General features: G+C 40.1%; 1 protein-coding gene across 2 annotated transcripts; it reads right to left on the reverse strand.

Annotated features, from left to right (window-relative positions):
• Positions 1-2,172: 2,172 nt before the first annotated feature.
• On the reverse strand, positions 2,173-15,746 carry LOC124863981 (transmembrane ascorbate-dependent reductase CYB561-like). Of its 2 annotated transcripts, none has more exons than XM_047358578.1 (6): positions 15,595-15,746; positions 11,234-11,441; positions 4,833-4,931; positions 4,624-4,727; positions 3,540-3,697; positions 2,173-2,546 (listed from the first exon to the last, which is right to left on the reverse strand). In XM_047358578.1, exons 2-6 carry the CDS (start codon positions 11,436-11,438, stop codon positions 2,354-2,356), a joined length of 759 nt encoding a protein of 252 aa, XP_047214534.1. In that variant the 5' UTR covers positions 11,439-11,441; positions 15,595-15,746; the 3' UTR covers positions 2,173-2,353. The 2 variants fall into 2 exon arrangements, with proteins under 2 accessions (XP_047214534.1, XP_047214535.1); XM_047358579.1 differs by lacking the exon at positions 15,595-15,746 and adding an exon at positions 15,466-15,594.
• Positions 15,747-18,888: the final 3,142 nt, after the last annotated feature.

Here is an 18,888-nt window from a genome sequence, read left to right on the forward strand (position 1 = left end):
CACCACAACGGACCGGCATAGTGTCCTCATTATTGCGTCAGCTGCACTGATCCGTCTGTTGATCTTCTGCTCCATTCTCCTCTCACTCGTGCCCTGAAATACTTAAACTCCTCCACTTGAGGCAGGAACTCCCCTCCAACCTGAAGGGGTCAGGAACCATGGCCTCGGACTTGGAGGAGCTGATCCTCATCCCAGCTGCTTCATATTCGGCTGCGAACCGCCCCAGAGCGTACTGTATGTCTTTACTAGAGGGGACTACGTCATCTGCTAAAAGAAGAGACGAAATCCACTGGTCATCAAAACAGACCTCTCCGGCCCTTGGCTGCGCCTTGAAATCCTGTCCATAAAAGTTATGAACAGGATTGGTGACAAAGGGCAGCCATGCTGGAGTCCAACATGCACCGGGAACAGGTCCGACTTAGTGCCGGCAATGCCAACCAAACTCCTACTCTGCTTGAACAGAGACCGGATGGCCCCTAATAAAGGACCCCTTTATTTACCCCTTTTATACATTTCTGAAGCCTTATAAGCTTGTTTTCCTTACAATGTTCTTATTTTATCTTTTCATTTTACTCTCGTTTATAAATTTGCCATTTAAAATGTTCAAAATATATTTTTTTTTCATAGATATAAAAAAAATATATCACTGTAAATAAAGTATATAGATAATGACAGATACCATTTTTTGAAATGTATTGGTAAAACCTTTGACAACTTAAACAAAACGTTTAACATGAACAAAATTTAAATACATTAATTTGTAGACCATAATAATACATTAGGGGTTGTGGTTTTTGTCTCATTATATTGTTAACATCTGTTTTTGCACATTTACCTTGCTTATTTACCTTGCTTATTCTTTGACTAAACCTTTTTCATAACTGTCTGCACCCTACCCGTGTGTTACTAAGAGCTGCTGTAACAAGTTAATTTCTCCATTGTGACATCAATAAAGTCAATCTTACCTTAATAATAAATAATAATGATAATAATATATAAATAGACCAAACATTAACTGTTAAATATCATCTGACTGAATTATATCTGTGTTTAACTTTCACTTATTGGGGAAACCCAGCGGGAGTTTGAAAACGATGTGCCGGGAGTCAGGCGTCCTCCCCCAGTATAGCGAGCCTCAGCCACCCGGTCAGCTGACACCTGTGAGGCGAGCCAGCTGTTAATGCAGTGGGTGCAGACATTTCCGAGCACGTCGCAGCACCTCTGCAATTATTCGATATCTTCAGAAATGGAACAGATATTTCAGGTTCACACAACTACATTCTCATCTGAAAACATTGTAAAAGGTATTTATGTTCCACAGAAAGTGTAATATATCCAACTTTACTCACAGCTTTTCTCTCTCCTCTGTCATTACTACTTCCGTTTCAACAATCTGCTTTGACCCGCAATGAATCATGGGATAGGGTGGACCACGAAGTATACACTGGATCCATCCTTCATATCTGGGGAAAAGAAGGACGCATTTGTTGGCTCCCTTTGGAGGCACCTTCAAATTTGAACAGCCTTCGTGGCATCATTGTGACGTAATCGGCCTGCAAATGCCACCTTAGAAGGACACAGCCCTTCTTTATGTCACTCCTTTGCTACTGAAACAACTTCCGTTTCTACTGAAACGCCTTCGGTTTCTACTAAATTATTTAGAAAACATTTTAGTGTGTATGAGATTATTTCAGTAGTGTGTGTGTAAGAACACTTCAGTAGTGTGTGTAAGAGCATTTCATTAGTATGTATGAGAGTATTTCAGTGGTGTGTGTAAAAGCATTTCAGTAGTGTGTGTGAGAGTATTTCAGTGGTGTGTGTAAAAGCATTTCAGTAGTGTGTGTGAGAGTATTTCAGTAATGTGTGTAAGAGCATGTTGCATTTCAGTAGTGTGTATAACACCATTTCAGTACTGTGTGTGAAAGTATGTAACATTTCAGAAGTGTGTGTGAGTAATTCAGAATTGTTCCTAACAGCCCCTCATACACAACAGCCCCACAACATCCAGAGACTTCAGGTACTCAAGTCTCTGGATGACACAGTCTCTCATCCACCCCCTTGCCACCATGGAGCTTTTAACCACTTTGGTCACTTCAGCCTATGTGATGAAAGAGTCCAACTACGAGTCCCCAGTCCCGTAATGGCAGATAGCTGGGAGAAAAATGAAAATAAATGCACTTTTTTGCAGGATACCAAGAGAAAACCATAACAGGTCACTGTTTATTATTTTACACTTTACAAAAATCAAGGCTTACAAAACATTGCCTTTTATGGCGACTTGGTTATATGAGAAAGGGTATACATGTCTGTTGGCAGAGGGCTATGATCAAATCTGTGAGGATCAATCAGAACTTCAGGGTGTTGTTGGTAACCCACTCTCAGTCAGGTTCTTGAAGTGGACAGACAAAGACTCTTCCTCTGGGTTTGAGATACGTCTGTACTCCTCTCTGGTGATCAAGTAAACCAGCGCAACCCCATACAACACCAGCAGGATCCCCAAGATGTTGGCCAGCACCCCCTCTGGGGCAAACTGAGAGTAGGTTGACCTAAGAACAGAAACAAAACTAAATATAACATACAGTATCTCACAAAAGTGAGTAAACCCCTCACATTTTGTAAACATTTGTTTATATATCTTCATGGGACAACACTGGATATGTGACACTTTGATACAATGTAAAGTAGTCAGTGTACAGCTTGTATAACAGTGTGAATTTGCTATCCCCTCAAAATAACGCAACACAACCATTTATGTCTAAACAGCTGACAACTAAAGTGAGAATATCCCTAAGTGAAAATGTCCAAATTGTTCCCAATTAGCCTTTTCCCCTCCCATGTTATTGATTACTGTTACAGGGTCTCAGGTGTGAATGGGAAACAGGTGTGCTAAATTTGGTTTTATCATTCTCACACTCTCTTATATTGGTCACTATAAGTTTAACCTTGCCGTTCTTGGCAATGAACTCCCTAAGATGCATCAATGCTGTTGGTTGTAGAGAGCTACAGTTCAATTTTAAATTAGGGCTGTACTCACTTTTGTTGCCAGCGGTTTAGACATTAATGGCTGTGTGTTGAGCTATTTTGAGGGGACAGCAAATTTAGACTATTATACAAGTTGTACACTCAGTACTTTAGACTGAAACATAGTGTCGTATCTTCAGTGTTGTCTGTTGTGCCCCAACCATGGGGTGAAACATGGTTGTAATCTGCTATTTGGGCCACTAGATTAAATTCAATTCAGTTATATTGTTTTTAGAGTTTTAGATGTCCCTACACCTTCCATATTGGATCTTTAAAGAGTAATTTACTGTCCTCTCATATTTAAAAAAATCTTTTTCTCTGCAATAACTGTTTGGTTTATACAAGCCTTTTGTACATTACCTCCTCTGACTGCATAAATGCAATGAACAAACTTATACCTGGTGCTCCGGGGTTGTCATGGAATCACGTCTCATTTATTTTAAAAAAAGAATAACTCTCCTAGGCATTATGAATACTGAATACAACTGGCACATACTGACAGACAATCAGACACATACATTATGCCGAAGAGAAGTTTCTCTGTGATTCCAAGGAGGCTCGTCCCAATGGCCATGACCAGCAAACTCAGGCCACAGAACACATGGATAGGAAGGTATGTGGCTCGTAACCATGACGATGCAACAGGAAACAGGAAAAACAGCAAACCTAACACCCACTGGGAAAACAGACACATAAATGACAATTGTGCTTCTATTTGAAGCTATATTGCATATAGGTTTACATACAGTGCCAAAGTCATAAACTTTTTTCAGATTTTTTTACGTTACAACAACCAACGTCAATGTTTTTTGGGGGTTTTTATTTTATGGACCATTACGAAGTAGTGTAAAATTTTTAAGTGGAAGATGAAAATGACATGCTCTTAAAGTCTTTTTTAATAAAAATACAAAAAAGGTGGCATGTTTTTGGCTCAAGCAATACCTATTATTGAATAATTCCATGCAATAACAGCCAGTAATTATCTAGTAGTTTTTTGTACTAGTTATGCACTTCTAAAGACTGCCATTTTTTTGCAATTTTTTTTTGCAAAAGCCCTGTATTTCATTCACATCCCAAGAGCATCTGATAGTGGTGATGATGTATTTAGGGCGAGCTGGAGTGTTAGCTTTCTGACACACAATGTTTTGCATGTAGATCAGAAAGTTCAACTTTCTCACCATCCACCATGTTTCAAACGTTTTCTTTATATGGGCTGGCGCAAAATTAAAACATAACCTTGTTTGCTGTGTTCTTTGGTCTTCATGATTCTAATTGGATGGCTTTGGAAAGCAACCAGTTACACACTGTTTTACTTGGGGTATTAGAATAAAGAGTACTGGATATAAATACATGTTAAACTTTTCACTTTTTTCAAGATACATTTAAAACCATGTATAATTTTCCTTTTATTTGATAATTATGCACTACTTTATGTTTGTCTATCACATTAAACCCCTTTAAAACACATTGAGGTTTGAGGCTTTAAAAATGTAGAAAAGTTCGAGGTGTTTAAATATGTTTGCAAGACACTGTTTGTGTGTGCGTGTGTGTGTGTGTGTGTGTGTGTGTGTGTGTGTTTCACATGCGCATGCATGTGTGTACCTGTAAGCAGAACAGAATTAGTGTGCCCATGCCACACCAGCTGTGCAGAGAGTACATGTCTTGGATCTTGGCTGCTTTGTGGAAGTCAAACACAGCTACAACCCCTGCACACACAAATAGTTGTTTTACAGGGCAGCTTTATGTAACTAATTGACTAAGCAATTATTTTGCCTCATATGTTAAAGTACATAAAAGCAACTTTTTCTCACCTATGATGCTGATGATAAGGGCAAGCAGGTGAATTGTGCCATGAAGCAGCTTCACATGTTGCTTTGCTTCATTACGAAAAACTCTGTAAACTAATATGGCTAAAGGGAGAGAAACAGGTCTTCATCAGGTGTGAATAAAAACATATATAGATTAAAGCTGCAAGCAGCCTTGAAGGCCATCGCACCTCAGTGCAACTTGGCTTGTGCAGCGACCGCAAGAGCCTGGCATTGCCGTCTGCACGCCACCAACGAGGCCGCCATTCAATTCCAAATGTAGCCTCTAGGTGGCGCTGTGAGCATCGTGTCATGATCTTCACTCATGCAGAATTCTGGTCTGGCAAGAAGTATTCAAAATTTGGGGGAAATCCGACCTTCCAAATGCAAGCAGCATTCACTTGTTTATTAGTGGGTGGGGCTGAAATTATGTCATCAGTTGACTGTGTCAACATGTCCATCATTAACTCATGATCATGTATACTACATTTCAAGTGGATCCGATGATGTATGAGGGAGATGTAGTCCTTGAAGTGTCCTAGGGGGCGCTGTTGATCCAAATTTTAATGTAATCCAAAAGAGCTGTTTGGAGGCTGACAAAGATCAACTATATTTAGTTTGGAGTGAATCGGACCATGCATGCGTAATTTAGAGCCAAACGTATGGCCGTGGCGTGACATCAGAATTCGCCACGCCACGAATTTGTTAGGTCCTGAGAAGTTACATATGTGTACCAAATTTCAGATTCCTCGGTCAAAGAATGGCTTGGGGCTGATTGTTTTTAAGTTTCTATGGGGCACTGTGGACAAATTAGGCCACGCCCACCAAATATGTCATCAGATCTCTGTTGGGGACTGGACTAGGTTCAATCACATTGAATTTGGTGCACATCGGATGATGTATGTGGAAATAAACGTATGGCAATGGTGTGACGCCCAACTTTGCCGCGCCACCACGGCCACGCCCTTTTAAGAAAAGTCACTGTGCCTCAAACGAAGTTAGACCCACTAGTTATCTGTCTTCTGACACAGTTTCAAGTTGATTGAAACAGCCAGATAGCGACCTTTCCCAGTAAAAAGTGACTTCCTGTTCTCAGGGGGCGTGGCTTTGATGATGTCAGCATATGATCGTCGGGAACCCGAAGGTCCTCCTTCATGCCAATTTTGGTGTGATTTGGCGTTTCTTTGGGAAGAACGCCAGGTTTGTGTCCTGGCCACGCCCCCTAAACATGGCTGAAAACTCACGAATTTGATAACTTTTAATCCCCCATGCCTTATCTGCATATTGACCAAATATGAAGCTGTTAGCTCAAAATCCCTAGGAGGAGTTCGTTAAAGTTCGAGGTGAGTAAAAGTGAAAAACGGCCAAAAATTGGCATTTGACCCAAAATGGCTGACTTCCAGTGCATTTTAGGGCATACCCCCAAGAGACTTTTTTCTTGGTTTGAGGAGCTCTACCTGTGTGCCACATTTCATATCTCTACGAGTTACGGTTCGGCCTATCTCACGTTTGGGGTCGTGGCTAAGGGGTTTGACCTCGCCCACTGATTACGACATTAAAGAAGTAAAATTTCACTAGGGGTACATTTTGCAATAGGCGACTCTTTTCGGAAGAGAATCATAATAATAAACGGAGCGATTACAATAGGCCCTTGCAGGTGTTCCTGCTCGGGCCTAATTAATTGCTTGTTTAAAAGTTACTATACCAGCTAACAGATACATACACCTGTATTTATTTACAGGTCACTGCCAAAGTTTTGAAAGTGAGACAAACTTTGTGTTTTGTAGCTTCGAGATTTTTATGTGCCTTTATGTGTCCATGGTACACTAAATAGCAATCAAAGAAAAAGTTCCAAAGGCTTTTATTAGCATATACATACATGAAATATATCTAATTCTGTAATTCTCCCGCATAGGTTCAAAATCAAAATCTGGACCAAACCTTGACGGATGGTGACCCAATCTTGTTTTTAGGCCCGAGCAGGAAGGCTGCAATGGCCTATTGTAATTGTTGCTCCGTTTATCATTAGGCCCGAGCAGGAAAACTGCAAGGGCCTATTGTAATCACTCGAATTCTTATTATTATTATTCCGGGGACTTTTGGCGGGGCAATATGGGGGCTTTGCCATTCCCCAAAACGCGTATAATTTTACCCAAAATTGTCCCCCGACTAAAATTTTTTATCCTTAATGTCTGACAAGAGTCGCCTATTGCAAAATTGTACCCCTAGTGAAATTTTACTTCTTTAATGTTGTAATCAGTGGGCGTGGCCAAACCACTTAGCCACAACCCCAAACGTGAGTTAGCCCGAACCGTAAGTCGTACAGATCTGAAATGTGGCACACTGCTAGAACTCCTCAAACCAAGAAAAAAAGTCTCTTGGGGGTATGCCCTAAAACGCACAGGAAGTCGGCCATTTTGGGTCACAGGCCGATTTTTGCCCGTTTTTCACTTTTACTCACCTCGAACTTTAACGAAATCCTTTTAACGAAATCCTCCTAGGGATGTTTTTCATACATGTCGAACTTTAATGAACTCCTCCTAGGGATTTTGAGCTACCAGCTTCATATATGGTCAGTATGTAGTTAAGGCATGGGGGATTAAAAGTTATCAAAATTGTGAGTTTTTGAGCATGTTGAAGGGGCGGGACCAGGCCTCAAAGTTAGTCTTCTCGCCGCAAATTTCGAACAGCAATAACCTTCACATGAATTGGCTGAAATACACCAAACCAGGTATTAACTTGGTCTCCAGTACTGACGGGTTTGGCTGGAGGGTGGCGGCGTGGCGAAGTCATGGCCAAACGTTTGGGTTTAATTTCCACATACATCATCTGATCTGCACCAAATTCAATGTGATTGATCCTTGTCCAGTCCCCAAAAGCAATCTGATGACATATTTGGTGGGCGTGGCCTAATTCGTCCACAGCGCCCCCTACAAAACTTTAAAAAATGAGCCCCAAGCCATGCTTTGACCGGGGATTGTGAAATTTGGTACACATATGTAACTTGCCATGACCTACAAAAAGGTCTCTTGGAGCGTTGCTCCAAACCCCACAGGAAGTCGGCGATTTTGTATTGAAGTTGCCATTTTGACCCCATTTTTGCTGTTTCTATCCCGCATATCTGAGCAAACTCCTCCTGCAGCTTTTGACTTAGAGGCTTGAAAATCACTCAGTATACTCTTAAGGCACTGGGGATCAAACGTTATCAAAAGCTTTTTGATACATGAAACGTGTGGGCATGGCCACGCCTCAAAATATGACTTCTCGCCATAAAAGACTAAATTGATATAGCTCCTACCAGGAAAGTCACAGAGACCTGAAACCTTCTAAGATTGATCTGCCTCTGGCCCTGAACAATATTCACCGATCAGATCTTGACATCATCGAAGCCCCGCCCCCTGAGAACAGGAAGTGTCATGTTTTCCTTTAGAGGGTCAATTTTTGATGTTCTTCACCTAATCAATGTGAAACTGTCCCAAGTAACAGATAACATGATGGTCTAAGACAGTCGCCAGTACTGACTGCTTTAGCTGGAGGGTGTGTGGCGAATTCTGATGTCAGGCCACGGCCATACGTTTGGCTCTAAATTACACATGCATGGTCCGATTCACTCACTCTTTGTCAGCCCCCAAACACCTCTATTGGATTACATTGGAATTTGGATCAACAGCGCCCCCTAGGATATTTAAAGTGCTCTATCTCCCACATACATCATCGGATCCACTTGAAATGTAGTATACATGATCATGAGTTAATGATGGACATGTTGACACAGTCAATAGATGACATCACTTTAGCCCCGCCCACTAATAAACAAATGAATGTAGCTTTATATGGAAGGTCTGATTCACTCCAAACTGAATATGGTTGATCTTTGTCAGCCCCCAAACAGCTCTATTGGATTACATTGGAATTTGGATCAACAGCGCCCCCTAGGACATTTCAAGTGCTCTATCTCCCTCATACATCATCGGATCCACTTCAAATGTAGTATACATCATCAGGGATCAATGCTGAACATGTTGGCACAGGCAATTCATGGCGTTGTTTTAGCCCCGCCCACTAACGAACAAGTGAGTGCAGCTTCCATCTGGAAGGTTGGATTTCCCCCAAATTTTGAATACTTCTCACCAGACCAGAATTCTGTATGACTGAAGATCATAACATGACGCTCATAGCGCCACCTAGAGGCGACATTTAGAATGGAAAGGCGGCCTCGTTGGTGGCGTGCAGCCGGCGATGCCAGGCTCCCAAGGTCGCTGCACAGGCCGAGTTGCGCTGAGGTGCGAGGGCCTTCAATGCTGCTCGCAGCTTTAATTTTAATTATTGGAATTGAACCAGTTTGTTGGGTTGTATTTCTCCATGTAATTTTTGAGAATAGACCACATGTTCTTAGTAGGGTCCAAATCTGAGGAGTTTCCTAGCCTCAAATTGTCAACATTTTGCTCTATGTTCAATGCTTTTAACTCCTTTGTCACTTTTGCCTTATGACACAATTATCTATCATGCTGGAAATACGTTGCTTGCTTTCTCCAAGCGAAGGACGTATTTTCTCAGTGGGGTCTTGAAATTAAAAGCTTGTTGTTTCGACTCAATCTACCTCCCCCACAACATGCTAATGTGCTCCAGAGCAAGGAACCTTAAATCACAAGTTGCCTACCGATCTACATGAAGAGTGTGGCTGACTGACTGAAACTTGTACTGTAGAAGTGTTTAAATTGGTCAGTATCATTCTAATGATACTGAATGTATGTAATCTACATACAATTAGAAGATAGCTTTATCAGACAAAACCTTGCATCAGGATGTGTTGATTTCTAACAAAAAGGAGCAAAAGATGCTGATTAGAACAGCATCCTTTCAAATGTAACCACATTAGCACCAATTGCTGCTTATGCCTGGGTAAGGAAGCCCCCAGAGGTTTCCATCTCACATTAGCCTCCCTATTACAGTCACCATCTAACGTCTAACTGACCTTTTCCTTTATTGCCCTAATGCAATTTAGGACTGCACCAGTTGGGCTAATGTGTATATTCTCATTTGTGAAACTACCAAAGGCTACAGACACCACACCAGTGAGGAGGATAATTTATATTGTCTTCTCTTCTGAGTAAAATTGCATTACCAGCATCTGCTGCAGTGTGCACTCTGAAGTAACAACTAAATCTATTATTCTCTTAGAAACACACAGGTGTCACATCAAGTGTGGAGTTTCGAAAGAACACCCACTGTAGGAAAAGGTTGGGAAAACAAGCATGACAAAAGTAAGTGAATAATCCATGATTTCGATGAAGTGAAAATGAGGACAGTGCTACCACTGTGAATATTCTTTATTTTGTACGCCGCTAGCCTCCTATGGTATGACAACATCATCAGATGTTCCAGTTTGCAAAAGGCATGGCTTTAATGACAATTGCATGTTGGGCTACATGTATAATTAAACTTTTTGCAATATAGTCACTGTTAAAAAGTAACTAAAAAGGTATTAAATGTCACCAATTACATCAGGTTAAAGTGGCCTAAAAATTACACTGATATTCATTTCGTATACACAAAGGGCAGAGAGCCTATTTTGGCTTAGGGATTTATCTGATTCACTTCTGAAGACATTTTCTTGAATTAGTTCATATGAAACGTTCCCTTGTTTCTATTGAGTTTGCAAGCTGCTTACTAATGCTACATTAGATTTTTACTCATAACTTAAATTTCTGAGGTCCAAGTAATGAAAAAAAAAAGTAATCAACTAAAACATCCAATGAGGTCAGAAATCTGCATGGGAAAGTCGTACATTCCTCACTAACCCTCAGGGTGCAGTATCAGTTTTCCACCACAAACAGGATCTATGTCAAAAAGTTTAGTTTTGGTCTTATCTGACCAGAGTAGTTTCCTCCACATGTTTACTGTGTATTCTACATGGTTTGTGGTGAATTGCAAATGGGCCTTCTTTTGATTTTATTTCTGCCACACTTCACTAAATGTCTAATTAATGGAGGGAACAACTAATAGTTGACATATTATCCTAAAGCATCAAAGAACATGGTAGTCTCTTTTTTCAGTAAAATCTGACTTGCTGGATCAGAGTGGGATTGGTAGGCATCTGGTTTTTGTTGGCCTAATGCAGCAGGTCAGCAAAAGAGTAGCTTAAGGCTAAGGCACACATATCTGCATTGTAACCACAGACACACAACAAGACCAGTCATACTCCTGAGGAGCTTCTTCCTCTTTTACTCAATTACTATCCATAGTAATGTGTAACGAGTATTCTTCTAATGCAATCATGAGGGGATATTTGTTGTTTAAAGAGATGTATTTTGAAATATGATCCTGTGTGGGCTTAAATAAAAATAGATCTGTAAGTTTCTTGTTAATCTTGACTTGACAGTGATGCAGAATCAGTGTGAACTTACCATCGCCATGTAAAAAGATCAGCCCCAGCACCATGCAAAGAGGGTGCAGGTTAAACTCCTGAGCAGAACCATCCCAGGCAAAACCACCTCGGTAATGACCCATCCACACCCCTGTCAGAACTACGGACACAAGACCGAGCACTTGCGACGCTCCCACCAGCACCGCAAACACAGAGCCACCATGGCGGGGGCTAAAGTTGTCCATATTCTGAGAGCCAGAAATAGATAAACAGAATTTATTTACATCAAGATGCTGAAGCATGCATTGATAAACACAGACTGTTATGTGCTGCAGTTTGTACTCCTGGCTATTTTTCATCATATAATATTCAATTTGATACTAATCACAGAATATTTGTTATGTTTACAAACGTGAACAAAAAATTGCAATGAAACATGACATCCGCAACAGTACAGTGCACTGTAAAAGTACTCTCACCACTTAAACCTTTACACATTTTGTCACCTTAAACAACCAACTTTAAACTAATTTCAGGGGATTTTATCTAATAAACACAAAGAAAAACGTGAAATGGAAGATAAATGATACATGGTATTGACCATTTTTTTAAATGAAACTCCTAAAAGTGTGGCATGGATTTGTATTTAGAGCTCCTGAGTCAATACTTTGCAGAACCAAATTTCATTGAAATTACATTTGTTTGTTAGTACTGTAAATAGACAGCACCATAAACACCAAGGAACACTGCAGGTATATCAGGAATGAGGATGTGGAGAAGTTTAAAACAGGGTTAGGGTAAAGCAGGTTTAGGATATAACACAATGTCCTCAGTATGGATGCACGATATTGGATTTTTGCCCAATATTAAAAACTAATTTGGCCAATTGCCAATACTAATACTTATTCCAAAGAGCTACTTACACAAACTGTAGTTTAATTTGTAGTGGAATTAAAATACTCCATTATTCTGCATACTCCTTCTCAAATTGTCCTGCTGCCAAATGCAGATGTAAAAGAAAAAGCTGAAAATTATGTACTTCAACTTGCATTTTGTATAACATGTCAAATTTATTCATGACATTTGTTCTCCCTGAGAACAAATGTCTTGGGCAGAAATGAGCATCTCTTCCTTTTCGCAAGTTAGATGGGTGGGTGGATGGATGGATGGATGGATGGATGGATGGCACTGGTAGCCATTCATCATCTACATTTTTAGTCACTGTGAGGTTACAGAAAATACACCCACAGACTTCTTCTTCGCCGGGTTCTGCACCATATAAAACGTTGGGTTCCACCTACACGTTGTTTGGACCACAGCCATGGGTTACAATTGAAAGGCCAGTAAGACATTTTCTGAAACTTTCAGAACAAATCGCATTAACCTATTTCAAGCACAGCCATGAACAGGGAATAACAGCAGATTTCCCGTGACTTCACTGTCCGAATAAAAACACTACTTTGCAACAAACTGACCTCTTCAACGCAGGTCCGCCGGCTGAACTGGACGGAGGGACACAGCACGCTAATGTCTCTTTACTGGCAAATAGACAACTCTTCAAACTAGATCCAAGAGTGTCATATGATCACGTGATCATTTGCACTAAGTTAAGTAGGAATGAATTGCTGATTGTGTATTCGGTATTCATTCATGAACGGGGTAATTAAGGTACAAGCATTGCTTGACTTTTCTCTCTGAGGTCTACAGAAGCAAACTGTGTTACAGAGAGTTCCCAGCAGAGACCCTGTCTCTACAACGCCAAATGAAGCAGTTTTCCCGGTCTGAAGGAAGGACAACGGGACCGCATCACCGTGGCTACAGCAGTAACGTGCAGTTTGGCAGAACAGGCCGCCCCACCCCACAGCTACAGAGGTTAGCTATAAGTTAACCTTTTGTTCACTGTGGATGCTTTCTTCAACTTTGTCGCCCGGACAACTTTTCCTCAGTACGGTTCACGTAGGAGGTAGTGTTGGGCAGAGAGAAGTAATTTAGAATGAAATAATCTAAACATTTTTCATTTTATGATGTTTGGTTTTGTTTATGTTGAAAACTCAGCCATCTTAGTGCTAGCAGATTATCTGCTCAGTATTGGAAGCATATATATATAGTAAAGACAATTGGCCCAAGTACTGTGGTACTCCACAATTAACCCTGGAGTTTAAAGATGATTTATCATTTACATGACATTTATCTGTCAGACAAATAAGATTTAAACCAGCCTAGCGCTGTTCCCCTGATCCCTACAGCATATTCCAGCCTTTCTAAGAGAATATTATGGTCGACTGTGTCAAATGCAGCATTGAGATCTAACAGAACCAGAACAGACACAAGTCCATTATTTGAGGCCATAAGAATATCATTAGTGACTTTTAGCAGAGCTGTTTCGGTGCTATGATGAGCTCTGAAGCCTGACTGAAACTCTTCAAACAGGTCATTGCTGTGTAAATACTCACACATTTGATTAGCAACTATTTTCTCAAGAATCTTAGATAAGAATGGAAGATTGGATATAGGTCTGTAATTAAAAAAAAAATCATCTTTATTGGTCAATGCACATGAACATTACAACAAAATTTGTCCTCTGCATTTAACCCATCCCTTATAAGGAGCAGTGGGCTGCCATTGTGCGGCACCCGGGGAGCATTCTGGGGCTAAGTGTCTTGCTCAGGGACCCAGAGTGGCAATCTGTGGGATACGAACCAGGCACTTTGTGTCCCCTCTGGAACGCAAATCTCCTGTTTTAACCACTAGGGCACCACTGATTTTTTAAGTCATCTAAAGTAGCTTTACAAAATAAAACTGCATTATAAAATAAATAAATAAATCCCTAAGTAAAATAAATAAATCTTTAAGTAAATTAAATAAATCTTGAAATGAATTAAATAAAATAAAATGAAAATTTATTTTAATATAATTATTTTCTTTTGTTTCATGAGGATATTTATTTATTTCATGGAATATTTATTAATAATTTATCAATAGCAGTATTTATTTATTTATTTAATTTTGAATTAAACGGCTTTCCATAGTTACCAACCAATCTGCATGTCTGTGTATAAATGTGTGCACATTTCTGGGTAAGATTGAGTGAATGTGGCTATAGTGTAAAGCCCTTTGAGTGGTCAGTATAACTAAAATGCGCTATGTAATTCAGTCCATTTAGACTATATGCAGTTGTTTGGAAAAGATGATGCGCTCTACAATCACAATAAATGACAAGGAGAACTTTTCAGACGGAAGCATTTTGATCAGGAAACATAATGTTAATTTCCGATTTTTTAATTCTAAAATAAACTAAATAAGGTATTGTTTTAGAAGTAACGATTTTGAAGACATCTCTAACCAAGATTCTCTGATAAACCATGTTGTAATGGTGTACCATTATGGAGAAAAAAATGAGAGGACGCACTGCCATCCTGAGTTATTTTTGCCATCCTTTAAGTTTCTTTTTCATTTTCTCAGGACATTGATTGGTTGAAAAGTGATGCTTTCTTGGTCTTGATTTTTAATCTGGAAACCTGACCAGCTCAGATAAGGAGTTAACCTAACCTAATTATATCGAAGCTCTTGAATTGTACATGAGGTTACCTCAGTAAACCACTAATCCAGCTAATCCTTCGTAGTATGAGATCCCGCTCGTGTCTTGTACCTTTTGTGCAGTCATCAACCCAAAAACACAGAAAGTGGAATAAGCATTTTTTTGTGTTAAAAGTCTAGAGCCTCCATCTTTTTTCTTATCATGTTTTATATCCGCTGAAGCGGCTGAAACTAATAGTGTCAGCTGACAACGTACGACGGGATATTAGGGCGTGTGGTTCTTCAAAACAGACACTGTCATAATCGTTCCAAAGTCCTGATTCTGGTAATAATTTGTGCTAAAAGATTAACCTTATTTGTGAAGCCGATGAAGGAGGCCTATAACCTCACAATATACACAACATTCCTCATTTTAACGCACGGAAGACTGTGCTTTTTGGAAATTATCATCAAATATCCGACTTTATTCCCGTAATTTTAAAAAATCTCACAGCCTGGCCCTAACACTTCATCGTAGACAACGAGTTACATAAAGGCGTGAAAAAAACAGGAATGTACCAATAATTACTCTTATATCGACTCGAAATCCATCAGTAACACCTCGGCAAAGTCAATTTACAAATATGATTCGCGTTTGACTGAGTGAAAGCGCATCTAGACTACAGTGCACCGTAACAGCAGCAATATTAACGCAACTGAGGGAAATAGCATTAAAATAAAGAATACAGTTGTTACCTGTTACCTGTCATCAGCACCACGGCCTATTTTACCTTAAGTATTACGTCAACGCTTCCATTGAAACCCACCCTTAAAGATCAAATAAAGAAGCACTATGCAGTTTATCTTCAGAAAGACGTGACTTACTGCGCTGTAGACTCCGCTTTGGCGTTGAGGAAGCCAAGTTCTGACTTTAGGTCCGTCTTCCTCCTCTCTCACCGCGCGGAGAGGAGGGAGTGTCTGTGTTTTCTGAAGGCGTTACGTGAACTCAAACCACGTGACCGTAATACAATTTTATATTAAAAGAAACGATAATGACAACCGTTTTCTATAAATCTCTGTTGAAAAATACGTTTTAATTACAAAATGAATATATATCCACAAATTGACAGGCAACAGAATTATCGAAACGTCATGACTACGTCGAGCGATAGGATGAGTGAAATGTCAAGTTGGAGGGACTGATTGATGCCTCACATCTTGGGTGTAGATGTTTGTTGCCTTGGCAATAAAGAACACCGGGAATGGAGAGGTGTGGGGGAGGAGAAAAAGGAAACCAAACTGTTCTGAATGATAATAGATGTCACCATTATGTTTATATCTTCTAGCTGTGGCGGTTATTCTATGAATGGCGTCTTGGGCGAACCCGTCCTTCTGCGTCTCCCACAGACCTTCCGTTAAGGCAAAAAATACGCAGACGTAGAGCAGATTTAGATTAAGTTATATTTATTCAGCCAAGAAGATTTTTCTGACAGAAAATGAGACAGGGATATCACCAAAGATAATGACATTGTGTATAACAACTTTTAATTTGGAAAAATATTAACTAAATCATAATTTAACAATTGCTAAACTAAATATTTTCTGGCATTCTATAATTTTTTTAATTAATGTTATTCATAATTATAATATATTTGTACTACTTCACATTTATATTTCACTTTATCCATTGCCATATAACTTTGACCAAAACACAAAAATCCTCTGTATTACATTAAATCTTGCTTTTATCAACTTGTTAAAACTGGTTTGTTTTGAAAATGAGATCTTGCGCCTTACTTAGAGTAGCTGAGTAGAAAATGACGACCATTTTTCGAAATCTGAGATGATCCTCACAAATAGACAATGTTCGGAAGAAGCCCCAGCCGAGACTGTACATCCTGAGGCAACTCAAGAAGTACAACTTTCCACAGGAGCTGCTGGTCATCTTCTACACTGTAATAATTCAGTCTGTTCTGTCTTCATCCATCTCAGTGTGGTTTGGCTCATTCACAAAACAGGACAGATCCAGACTGCAATGAACTATCAGGTCTGCAGAGAGATTCATCAGGGCTGACCTTCCCTCTATCCAGAACTTATACAGGTCTAGGGTCAGAAAAGGGGCAGCTAAAATCTCTGCAGACACCACACACCCTTTACACAAACTGTTTAGGCTTTTACCTTCAGGTGGCGCTACAAAGAGCCGCCTGCTAAAACCAGCCGCCACAGTAACAGTTTTTTTCCCAGGCTGTTTCTCTGATGAACCCTTGACAGTCAGAATTCCAGAACACCATGCTTAGACTGATCTCACACTATATTGTATTGTAAAGTCAGTGGTGTACATATGTACATTTAAAAATATATTATTTATTACTGAGAGCAAAGTGTACCAGAGTTAAATTCCTTGTTTGTCTGAACAAACTTGGCAATAAAGCTGATTCAGTCAACTTTTACTGTCTGCCAAATTCTCCTACTACTCTCCAGTTGTGAAATATTTCCTTTAACTTTATGTTCTCTGTATGTTTTTCTCTTAATAGAAGCTACATCTGGCCTGGCATTCTGTTTAGCTGTAACACCTTACTGGAGGAGGGCATTGCCTAAACTACGGCTGCCAATAATTTGTTCTGTTTCTATAGATGATACTCTGCTGCCCTGTTTGTCTGTGTTTAACCTTGTCCCTTGGCTTGACCTCTGCTGTGGCTAACTGTATATACTCTCTTTCATCCTATAGACTGTAAAACGGAGTCAGAGATTAATTCCTTAGCTGTGTTTCTGTTCTAGATGACGTCACTAAAAGGAGCTATAGTGTTAACTCTCTCCTTTCTTTTTTAATGTATACTTTATTTTTACTCTACTTTCTTAAATATAGTAGGTACTCCTGGATCAGTGCTTCTGTGTTTTTTTGGTGGGCCTGCTCCGACTTTTCAATCACATGACTGGTCATGGCAGGTATTCATTTACACTGAGCCGGATCTTCTGGGTGTTTCTTCCAGTTAAAGGGGAGTTTTCCTTTACGCTTTCTGCTACATGCATGCTCAGTACAGTATGAGGGACTGCTGCAAAGTTAAGAACTTAATGCTTAATACAAGTCTTACTGTTAGGAAGAAGTGAAGTTTCCCAGGGGAAGGTGAGTAACGCCACAGAGACTGAGTTTGACACGTGAGGTTGTGATGAGGTGGTAATAGTTCATTTGGGTTTCCTATAGGTGTACGTGAAGTTGGAGGGTGGAAAGGCAGGATCCACAGGACAGGTGAGTGCCTTCTTTGGGTTCCCACATTTCAGGAAGCTCAAGGAGACTCTTGATTGGGAAGCACAGTGAAGTGCCTTTAGCCAAATGCAAACTCGGGCTAGAAACATGGGCGGAGAGAAACCAGGTCTGGGTCATCGGAATCCCTTTACACTCTACAAAAAGGAGAGCAACCGTGAAAAAGAAACACGGTCACAGACAAGAGACAAAGCTTAGTCTGCTGGTCTGATTGCCACTAAGGTGAGTTGACAATCTGACGCCTCCTTCTTCTGGTGTTTTTTAGTGGTTGGCAAGAAACTTTGAGGTGTGCATTACCGCCACCGGCTGGTATGTGGTGTGGTTTTTCATGGTTTCAAATTCACTTATTTTCTAATACAATAATCAAATTCTATTTATTACTTTACTTTTCTTTAAAAAAAACAACAACAAAAAACTTATGATTTGTATTATGAACCTGTATTATGTTTCTGTAACTTGAACAATGTAGAAGTCCTGTATGTCCAAATCGTAATCTTGTTTTTAAGCTTTCCCCTTTTCTGCTCCTTCCCGCTTACTTCTCCTTTTTGATTCTATGAAACCATCTGCCTTTCCTTTCTGCATTCTATCTTTTTTGCCACACTCTTGATTTTCTGTTTAATGATAGTTCTGCTTCAGACCTACTAATTGTCATCGTTTTAGGAAGTGGGCAGAAATACACTGGGGGAATCATACCACATGGCTTGGGAGTCAGGCAGTCCAGAATGCTTGTCCAACAAAAACAGTCCTCAGCAGGTCTGAGTCCACACAGAGGTAGGGGCTTGGAAGGTTTAGGAACCGAACCACAGTCTAGTGGTGAATAATCCAAAATTCACAAACTGTAGTAAGAGGTGCTGGATGTCCAAATCCAGGTAGGAAGGTAACTGCCCACACCTCACAGGTTCTAGCAGGAAGCAGAA

Source organism: Girardinichthys multiradiatus, chromosome Y (assembly GCF_021462225.1).
Source record: "Girardinichthys multiradiatus isolate DD_20200921_A chromosome Y, DD_fGirMul_XY1, whole genome shotgun sequence".
NCBI classification, from domain to species: domain Eukaryota; kingdom Metazoa; phylum Chordata; class Actinopteri; order Cyprinodontiformes; family Goodeidae; genus Girardinichthys; species Girardinichthys multiradiatus.

What these genes read in the sequence shown, in the direction of transcription:
- LOC124863981 (XM_047358578.1), bottom strand. Translation starts at nt 11,438, where the DNA reads ATGGACAACTTTAGCCCCCGCCATGGTGGCTCTGTGTTTGCGGTGCTG. An exon ending in GATCTTTTTACATGGCGATG is followed by an intron (nt 4,932 to 11,233) that starts GTAAGTTCACAC and finishes CTCTCCCTTTAG; the next exon opens with CCATATTAGTTTACAGAGTT. An exon ending in AAACTTCTCTTCGGCATAAT is followed by an intron (nt 2,547 to 3,539) that starts GTATGTGTCTGA and finishes TTCTGTTCTTAG; the next exon opens with GTCAACCTACTCTCAGTTTG.